Below are 10983 nucleotides of genomic sequence, written 5' to 3' on the forward strand. Positions count from 1 at the left end.
AGGAGTTCAAGTCCAGTGGAACCCCATCTCTACAAAAAAAAATTTTTTTTTTTTTTTTTTTTTTTTTTTGAGACGGAGTCTTGCTCTGTAGCCCAGTCTGGAGTGCAGTGGTGCCATCTCGGCTCACTGCAGGCTCCGCCTCCCGGGTTCGGGCCATTCTCCTGCCTCAGCCTCCAGAGTAGCTGGGACTACAGGCGCCCGCCACCTCGCCCGGCTAATTTTTTGTATCTTTTAGTAGAGACGGGGTTTCACCGTGTTAGCCAGGATGGTCTCGATCTCCTGACCTCGTGATCCGCCCGTCTCGGCCTCCTAAAGTGCTGGGATTACAGGCTTGAGCCACCGTGCCCGGCCAAAAAAAAATTTTTTAAATCAGTTGGGCATGTTGGCGTGTGCCTATAATCCCAGCTACTCTGGAGGCTGAAGCAGGAGGATGGCTTGAGCCCAAAAGGTCGAGGCTGAATTGAGCCATGATCATGCCACTGCACTCTAGCCTGGGTAACAGACTGAGACCATGTCAAAAAAAAGAAAAAAGAACAAAAGAGAATAAACAAAGCTACAAGGAAAGACGAACTCAACAGGACAAAGGAAATAAATAACATTTCAGAACACTCCACCTAACAATAGCAAAATAAATGTTCTTTTCAAGAGCCAAAGAATACTTACCAACATACAGGTAGAGTCACAATATCTTACTGTATGCCTTGTAAAAGCACCACTTAACTTTTTAAACTATGTGTATGTTACCACGATAAAATAAAACCCAACTTCAGAAAATAATGTAGAAGCACAACTTCTGGTCCAGACAAAATGCCATAGACCCATTTCTCTGCTTCTCCCCAGTAAGTCCAACTATAAACCCTGGTAATTAAGCAAAAGCCAATCAAAGGAGAGTTCTGAAAGAAGGTAAGAAGGCAGCAGTGACTTACTGAGACTCCCCTCTCCCACCAAGGGATATTGGGGCCTGAGACTCCCCTCTCCCATCAAAGGATACTGGGGCATTTGGGCAGAAGCAGTAAGGGGAACTTGTCACTACAAGCTGCTGGCCCAAGAAGGCTCTGTGCCTCTCATGCCTGAGACTCCTCTCTCTCATTAGGGAGAGCCAGGCAGCACCAACAGGTGCAACCCCACCACATAAGGAGCCCGGTCCAGAAAAACCTTTTTATCCATAACCTAAGATCTTGCTCCAAGACATCAGAGCATCAAGGTGTCACCAGCAAGAGGGATTCTGCCACAGGAACCCTTTTGCCACAGCGGTGCTAAGACTCCTCTTCTCCAACCCAGAGACACCAGGGCAGTCACTGGGTCCATATGGATGGGATACAGCCACAGCCAGGGCCCAACCACAGAAGCCTCTTCATCCCCATGGGTCTGACACTTTCATCTTTTAACAAGAGAAACCAGGCCTAGGAAAATCCACCTTTCGCTCTCACGCAGCACCAACAGAGACCAGGAAGAGCCCCAGTGATACCACATAAACCAAGCAGACCAAAGATCACAGCACAAAGGCTCTGAGAATTAAAATGTCATTTAGAACCACAGGCCACAAATGTAGTCCAGGACCTATGTGCTGAATCTAAACAGGGTGGCTGCACGCTAAAATAAAAGATATAAATAGAACCCAAATTCTCCTAATATACAAAATACCCAAGAGACAATCGAAAACCATCTGTCAAACCAAGAGCCAAAACATTCACAGAATGGAGTGGAGATAACAGAGTAAAGAATTAGGGAACTTGAGAACAGATTAATAGAACGTACACAATCTGAACAACACAGAGAAAAGAAACAGGGAAAAAGCCTAAGGGAATTATGAAACACCAACATAAGATCCAACTTTCTTAACACTGGAAATCCAAATGGAGAGAAGAGAGTGGGAGCAACTCTCCATTATTTCAACAACAACAAAGAGTAGTTGAAGAAATAATGGCTAAAAACTTCCTAAATTCAGTCGAAGACCAAAAGCAAACAAACAAACAAAAAACCAAACATAAAATCCATGACAAGACACATCATAATTAAACTTCTGAAAACTAGACAAAGTAAAAACTTGAAAGCAGCCAGAGAGAAATGACACATTATCTACAAGGGAACATCAATCTGAGTGACAGCAGCATCCTAATCAGAAACTACGGACGCAAGAAGGAAGAGGCACAAGATTTTTCAAATGCTAAGAAAAGAATGGCAGGCTAGCAGCCATGGCTCACGCCTTAATCGTCACACTCTGGGAGGACGACACAGGAGGATCACTTGAAACCAGCTGGGCAATATAGCAAGATCCTGTCTCTTTTTTTTTTTTTTTTTTTTTTTTTTTTTGAGACGGAGTCTCGCTCTGTCGCCCAGGCTGGAGTGCAGTGGCCGGATCTCAGCTCACTGCAAGCTCCGCCTCCCGGGTTCACGCCATTCTCCTGCCTCAGCCTCCCGAGTAGCTGGGACTATAGGCGCCCGCCACCTCGCCCAGCTAGTTTTTTGTATTTTTTAGTAGAGATGGGGTTTCACCGTGTTAGCCAGGATGGTCTCGATCTCCTGACCTCGTGATCCACCCGTCTCGGCCTCCCAAAGTGCTGGGATTACAGGCTTGAGCCACCGCGCCCGGCCGATCCTGTCTCTTAAAAAAATTTTTTTTTTTAATTAGCCAGGCATGGTGGTATGTGCCTGTAGTCCCAGCTACATGGGTGGATTGCCTGGGCCCAACAGGTCAAGGCTGTAATGAGCTATGATCGCATCACTAACTCTAGCCAGGACAAAAGAGCAAGATTCTGTCAAAAAAAAAAAAAAAAAAAGGAAGAACAATAGAAAAAGGGGAAATATGGGCACGTGGTATGTGCAATACACTATCCTTATCATCATGAGTTTTACAAACCATATTTGATGACTGACACAAAAACTGTGTCAACCACCTGTAACACCATCTGATACCCAGGACATGATATTTAAAGTGAGGACCTAACTGAAAGAAGGGTTTCCACACTTGACTGGAAGTGGTGAAATACAGCAATACACCATGGTGATAAGTCACATATGTATACTGTAATACCCAGATCAAGCACTGTGAAAACTATACAAACACCTAATCTCAAACACACTATACGGACACCAAAAGTGTCCAAGTAACCCAAAAAGTGGCAAAAACAAAAAAAAGAAACAGTAATGAGAATCAGAAGAAACAGAACACAGATAATACATAGCACACTTATATTCTAACATATCAATAATTATTGTAACTGTAAATGGGGTAAATATGCCAATCAAAAGAGAATGGCATAGTCAATAAAAAATAGGATCATAAGATCCAACAAGAAACTCACTCCAAATTCAACATAGGTAAGTTGAAAGCTAATACCATGCAAACATTAATCCAAAAAAAGCATAAATGGCGACATCAATATCTAACAAAGAAGATTTTAGAGCAAAGAAAATTACCAGAGACAGAGGAACATTAACCATGAAAGGAACAATCCACCGAGAAGACAAAATTCTTGAATGTGTGTGCACCACATGACAGTGCTTCAAAGTACATGAGGCAAAAATGGATTCAATCTGTGACGGAAACCTATTTTGAAACAGGTGGCACATTTCCAAATAATGAACTCCTAAAATTAAACAGATTTACTAATACAGTTACTGCTATAGGTAACACCAAGGAGGAAAGGAGAAATGGTAGTTCCAGAGAACCCACTTTCAACCAAGCACTGAAAAAAGGGCACCTTACACAGGTTCTACTGTAATCTCCAATAATCCCGTAAGAAAAAATATTATCCAGCACTTTACAGATGAAGAAACCATGGCTTTGAGTTTAAGTTACCCAAGAGCAAACAGCTAGTGGGAAAATCAACACACAAATCAGCGTTATAACATTCCGATACGTACTCTGAGCTGTATGTTACAGTCTCTCAAATGGCCGAAACCAAAAATTGTTCAAAAACTCAAATTCTGAAGCAACTACATATTGAGTGAAATTATGTTTTCTACAATTCCTCTGGAATAAAACTTCAAAAACTGTAAGAAGCAATACTTATTTTTTAAAATTTTCTTCTTTTCTTTGAAGGAGAAATAAGTTAAATATGAGTTAAATCCAATCTCGGGTATGAAAGGTCTGTACACTAATTCTACCGCTAACCTGTGGCCCCACTAAACAAGTCAACCGTTCTCAATACTCCATTTCCCTTTCCTAAAGGCAAAACATGTCGACAAAAAGCACTTTGTATATATGTGTTTAAGTAAAAAGTGTGCCTAGCAAAGATACCGAAATGTCGAACAGAAGTCATTTCAATAAGGAGTGTGTTTTTAACAATATAATTAAAATTGCATCTGTCACCTTCACAATTCATACGGCTACACAAACAAGTTTCGGAGACTCTGAATTATCCCATAAATTAGGACTTTTGATCCCCGTTTACTTTAGGAGAGCAGCCACCCCTCAACACCGGACCGCGGTTCTCCGCTCCCGTTCTGGCTCCTGCGCTCGGCTCGGGCGTCCCGGGATGCAGACGCTCGCTCCGGCAGTTGCCCGCGGCCCTCACCACAGCTGCGGCGCGCCCAGAACGCCCAAGACTCCCGACTCCCGGCGCACAGATGGGGCGCGCCGGTAGGACCCCAGACCCGCCCGGCTCCGGGTTCCTGCGGTGGACTGGAGCCCCCGGGGCGCGTCTGCGGGGGACGCGCGCCGGTCCCGCCTCGGTTACCTGCTGTGCCGGTCGGCTCCCGGCCCGGGCCCCGCGGCGCTGTAGTAGACCGCGCGTTTGCGGTTGGCTGCGGCCGCCGCGCCGCTACGCACCGGGTAGAGCGGGATTTGGTCCGCCATGTTCCCGCCGCCCTTTCCCGCCCCTCCCGCTTTCCCCTCAATTCGCCACCTTTTCCCCGCCCTCTCCCCTCAGCGCCAACCCCGGCTGAGGCACCGCCCGCGGACCTTCCCCGCCTCCGCCAAGCGGCGAGGTCCGATGACGTCAAGAGCGGCGGCGACGCGACGCGGAAGGCGTGGCTCGCTAGGCCCGCCCTCCTTTGGGCGTCGGCGCACGATGACGTGCGCCAGGTGGCAAAAAGGCGGCGCGGGAGTCAGTGGAGTCCGGACGATGACGTCACGAGCGGCGAAGACTGGGGCGGTGTCGCCGCGTTCTGAGGCCCCGCCCCCGCCGCGTGAGGGCCCGATGACGTCACCAATCGGCGGGGCGGGGCTTGCGTACGCCGCCGGCTGGTCTTCTGGTAGCGCGGGAGGCCCCGCACATGGATCAAGGTTCGGCCGGGCGCGCTCTGGTCCGCGGGGGGAAGGACCTCGCAGCCGTCTCCTGAAAGTTCTGCCGGGCACATGCGTGGGCGCGCGCGGCCTCCTGAGCGGTCCCGAGCCTGCGCTGCTGGGAGTAGTACGCTTCTTGCTGCCGCCCCGCGCTTCTCCAGCCTGCCTTCGGTGCCCGCTTCATGCCCGTGCCCTTGGAACCGCTGGTGTCTGTGCGTTCACAGGCAGGGTCGTGCTCCGTGGCCCTGGTCCCTAAAGCGGCGCGACCCCAGGCGCGCCCACCGCGCTGGGCTGAATTTCCGAGATGTTCTTGTCCTGCTTCGTCACTGCCGCTTTCCTCCTTTCCTCTGGCTCTTGGTCTTTAGCTTGGGTCCACATCCGCAACCTCTAGGCCCGCGGCCTGCTGAAAAGTCCTGTAGGCGACTGTCAGAAACGAGGTTTACACTCTCAATCTACACAAGAAAGAAAAACGATATTGAATGAACGAATATACACCTTTGGTTGGGTTTGTTTCATTTCCTGTCCCGAGGACAGCCCCCTTCCACCTCCATCACCCACTGCCCCTGGAAGCCCGCAAGCTGAACACCGCTCACCTCGCCTATTCTGGTTTATTCACTTTGTGTTTTTTTAACCAATGTTTTTCTGATATTCCATTATGACATACACATTTTGTCTGTGTGTTTGAAACACTGTTCAACATGAACTTATAAGTGCTTTTCTGTTTTTTGGAGATGGGGTCTCCGTCACCCAGGCAGGAGTGCAATGTTTTGATCACGGCTCACTACAGCTTCCACCTCTCAAGGTTCAGGTGATCCTCCCCCATCTGCGTGTATTACTTTTTCTGCACTCCAGCCTGGGCGACAGAGCCAGACTCCGTCTCAAAAAAAAAAAAAGGTCATTATGAATATTAATTTTTGGGGGGGGACAGTCTCGCTGTCGCCCAGGCTGGAGTGCAGTGGCGCGATCTCAGCTCACTGCAAGCTCCGGGTTGACGCCATTCTCCTGCCTCAGCCTCCCGAGTAGCTTGGACTACAGGCGCCACGCCTGGCTAGCTTATGTATTTTTAGTAGAGACGGGGTTTCACCGTGTTAGTCAGGATGGTCTCCATCTCCTGGCCTCGTGATCCACCCGCCTTGGCCTCCCAAAGTGATGGGATTACAGGCTTGAGCCACCGCGCCCCGCCTGTGAATATGAATATTCTTAATTTGTTGCTGCCACTTTCTGATTGCCAGTTTGCTTCTCAGCTGCTTTTCATGTAGCTTGAATACACGCCACTCCACAGACACTAACTACTTTCAAAAGACACCAGTGGCCTCCCAATTGACAAGGGACTTCACGCATTATTTCTCTACCTCACCCTCAGCCACTGACACTGTTCACACCATCTCTCACCTACATTCAACAACTGATGTTGATAACACCATCTCATTCTCACCGCACTGGCACTGTAACACCATCTCCTCACCCTCAACACCTGACAGTGACAACAGCATCTCCTCACCCTCAGCAACTGACAGTGACACCATCTCCTCCCCCTCACTCAACACCTGACAGTGAATAGCATCTCCTTACCCTCACTCAACAACTGACAGTGACACCACCATCTCCTCAGCCTCACTCAGCAACTGACAGTGACATCATCATCTACACCCTCACTTAACAACTGACAGTGACACCATCTCCTCCCCCTCACTCAACACCTGACAGTGACACCACCATCTCCTCAGCCTCACTCAGCAACTGACAGTGACAACACCATCTCCTCACCATCACTCATCACCTGACAATGACACCATCTCCTCACCCTCAACACCTGACAGTGACAACAGCATCTCCTCACCCTCAACTACTGACAGTGACAACACCATCTCCTAACACTCACTCAGCAACTGACAGTGACAACACCATCTCCTCACACTCAACAACTGACAGTGATAACAGCATCTCCTCACCCCCACTAATCACTGACACTGTTCATATCCTCTCCTCACCCACAGTTAATAACTCACACTGATAACACCATCTCCTCACCCTCACTCAATTGAATGGACTCACGGTTCCACATGGCTGGGGAGCTCTCATAATCACGGCAGAAGGCAAGAGAGAGAATGAGAACCAAGCAAAAGGCGTTTCTCCTTATAAAACCATGAGATCTCGTGAGACTTATTCACTACCACGAGAACAGTATGGGGGAAACTGCCCCCTTGATTCAATTATCTCCCACTGGGTCCCTCCTACAACACTTGGGAATTATGGGAGCTACAATTCAAGATGAGATTTGGGTGGGGACACAGCCAAACCGTAACACGCAACCACAGGCAGTTTTCACACCAACTCCTTGTAAATTTTTTCCTCCCTTAATGCGCAGACTAAATTAACTAGCTCTCTTCCTTTACCTATTCCATCTCTCTTGAAAACTCCTCCTTCATCACCTACCCACTTAGGTAAATAATACTCATTTCTTTTTTCCTAATTCTAACCTCTCCTGGCTCCATTTCTGAATTGCTTATTCAGTTTCAATTGCATGCAAAAGTTAACGATGGGGTTTATGGGGAATATCAGTATGACTAAGGCATACTGTCTGTCCTCTAGGAAGCTTAGTAGGAGAGGGAGACACATAGGGAAACAGCTTGTTTTTACTTAGGACACAATGAAATACTTGCCATAAGTCCACAAGTATGAAGTTATACCAGTGGGTATCTTTTTTTTTTGAGACAGAGTCTCGCTCTGTCGCCCAGGCTGGAGTGCGGTGGTGCAGTCTCGGCTCACTGCAACCTCTGCCTCCCAGGTTCAAGCTATTCTCCTGCCTCAGCCTCCCAAGTAGCTGGGATTACAGGCACCCACCACCACGCCTGGCTAATTTTTGTATTTTTAGTAGAGACGTAATTTCACCATGATGGCCAGCCTGGTCTTGAACTCCTGACCTCAAGTGATCCACCTGCCTCGGCCTCCCATAGTCTTGGGATTACAGATGTGAGCCACCGCACCCATCCCCCAGTGGGTATCTTGACAGGAAAAAGATGACATACTTAAAGCGTTAAACTGAAGAGAGTTTAAGGAGCTGTTTGCAGAGGTATAGATGGAAATAAGAAAGCCAAATATTTTTGACGAATTAACTGGGAGAAGCATTAGTGGAAAACTGGTTTCACCCTTAGACCAAAGAGATTAGATAAGGAAAAGTGTTGACCCTGAATAGAATCCCTCCTGAGTTGGAGCCCTGGGAGCAAAGCTACCTCACAGAGCATGAGGCTACGGAGTAGATGCAGGCCAGCTGGTGGGCAAAAGCCACCTGCCACCCACTTTGTAAATTAAGTGCTTTTGAAACACAACCACACTGATCTGTTGACTTATTACTTATGGCTGCTCTCAAGCTATGATGGTAGAGTTAAGAAGATGCTACAGAGACCATATCACCTGCAAAGCCTGAAATATTTACCATCTGGCCCTTTAGAGAGAATGTTTGTGCATCCCTGTTCTACAGGAAAGAGCGGGTGGCGTAAGAGGCAGAGACAGGCACAGAATGGCTCTCTCACGGCAGAAGGCTGCGTTGGTCAATGCCACCCTAGCGCAACCATGAAAACAATAACAACAGAATGTTTAGCTAACAAGTTAATGGAGGGAGGAAGAGGGATAATAAAAATACTTTATTGCTTCAAGGAAGCCGTGAAAGGAGTTTAAAGAAAAAAGAATTGATGGAATAAGCGGGAAACAAAGAAGATGGTAGAGACAAACCTGAAGGTCAGTTTATGTATATTAAATGTAAACAGACTAAATACCTCAGTAAAAAGTCAGATTGTCAGATTGCATTAAAAATAAAACCCAACCGGGCGTGGTGGCTTATGCCTGTAATCCCAGCACTTTGGGAGGCTGAGGCAGGCAGATGACTAGAGGCTGGGAATTTGAGACCAGCCTGGGCAACATGGCGAAACTCCGTCTCTAATTGAAACAAAAACAAAAAGAGAAAAGAAAAAAAAAAAAGAAAAGAAAGAAAACTATATGCTTGAGGTCTCAGATCTCACCTTAAATAGAAAGACCCAGAAAAGTTGAAAGTAAAAGCATAGAAAAATATACGCCGCGCGACCACTGATTACCGTAGCCTCCCCATGAGGTAAGCTCTGTGAGTCTCCTTCACCTTTCCCCAGATAAGGAGCCTGGAGCACAGAGGGCTTAGGCAATCTGCCCGAAGTCACAGCTGCAGAGCCAGGTTTCAACCCAGGTGCCAAAAGCCATACCCTTAACCTCTAACCTCAAGTTGCCCCCTGAGTTTCAGGAAGATGATACTGATGGCTAGAATTTGAAAGTAAGGCAAAAAGGAGAAATGAATGTCATTTCATGTCATACAAAGGGACAGTCTGACCCAAAGATGAGTGGAACGTACTTTGTTCAACTCACTGCTCACTAGTTGATGAAAGTCTTTGACTTAGTGAAATCGCATGTTAACTTAAAGATGTTTGCCGGCCGGGCGCGGTGGCTCAAGCCTGTAATCCCAGCACTTTGGGAGGCCGAGATGGGCGGATCACGAGGTCAGGAGATCGAGACCATGCTGGCTAACACGGTGAAACCCCGTCTCTACTAAAAATACAAAAAAATTAGCTGGGCGAGGTGGCGAGCGCCTGTAGTCCCAGCTACTTGGGAGGCTGAGGCAGGAGAATGGTGTGAACCCAGGAGGCGGAGCTTGCAGTGAGCTGAGATCCGGCCACTGCACTCCAGCCTGGGCGACAGAACGAGACTCCGTCTCAAAAAAAAAAAAAAAAAAAAAAAAAAAGATGTTTGCCAATAGAGGTACAAATAGTTTCTGTTTTGTTGTGTATTAACTACATTTTATTTTCTACATTCTTTTTTTTTTTTTTTTTTTTTGAGATGGAGTCTCGCTCTGTCGCCCAGGCTGGAGTGCAGTGGCGCGATCTCGGCTCACTGCAAGCTCCGCCTCCCGGGTTCACGCCATTCTCCTGACTCAGCCTCCCGAGTAGCTGGGACTACAGGCGCCCACAACCGCGCCCGGCTAATTTTTTGTATTTTTAGTAGAGACGGGGTTTCACCGTGGTCTCGATCTCCTGACCTTGTGATCCGCCCGCCTCGGCCTCCCAAAGTGCTGGGATTACAGGCGTGAGCCACCGCGCCCGGCCCTATTTTCTACATTCTTGATGCTCTGGCTAACAGGGGAGAGCCTGTCCTGCTTACAGCTCATCCGTTCTTAGAGATAGCAGATGACTCACCTGCAAGCACATCTTTCACATGCAAGCCGCCAATCCTGCCAGCCACCTCGATTGGTGGGATAAGCTCTTGCTTTCCAGGCCACTGTGCCCCTGCCCTACTTACCATGGGGCCAGGCCAGAGACAGGGAGGATGGTCCTTCATGCCAAAGCCTGCTGATCACATCAGCCAAGGCCAAACCTGCCCAGCCTGTTCTCCCCGCCTTGCCCGGCCTTCCTGTGGAAGCCACAACAAAGGCTCTTGGCTTGCCTCTCTCCCTCTGTGTCCCAACCCTGCGTGGCGTGGCGTGGCGTGGTGTGGCGTGGCATGGCCCCTTCCTGTGGGAGCTCTAACAAACTGTGTTTTCTGTGGCCATCATCTCCTGATCTGTTGGCCTCACTATAGCTAAACAATAATAAAACCTACATTTTAAAACAAGTAGGAAAATATACCTCAAAGGAGGTATAAATAAAACTTATTATCCTTTAGGAGATCAACCAGTTTTGTATCTAACTAAACAGTCTTATCGTAATATTCCTTTAGAAAATTGCCTCAGTATC

General features: G+C 47.9%; 1 protein-coding gene across 2 annotated transcripts in view; it reads right to left on the minus strand.

Annotated features, from left to right (window-relative positions):
* ATP9B (ATPase phospholipid transporting 9B (putative)) overlaps positions 1-4931 on the minus strand; it is a 295408-nt gene extending 290477 nt beyond the window's left edge. For both annotated transcript variants that reach the window (XM_050768237.1, XM_050768236.1), the window contains exon 1: positions 4683-4931. In XM_050768237.1, the coding sequence (XP_050624194.1) occupies positions 4683-4801 (119 nt within the window). In that variant the 5' untranslated portion in view covers positions 4802-4931. The remainder of the gene's footprint in view (positions 1-4682) is intronic.
* Positions 4932-10983: the final 6052 nt, after the last annotated feature.

The sequence above is a fragment of the Macaca thibetana genome, chromosome 18 (genome assembly GCF_024542745.1).
Source record: "Macaca thibetana thibetana isolate TM-01 chromosome 18, ASM2454274v1, whole genome shotgun sequence".
Taxonomy (NCBI): Eukaryota; Metazoa; Chordata; class Mammalia; order Primates; family Cercopithecidae; genus Macaca; species Macaca thibetana.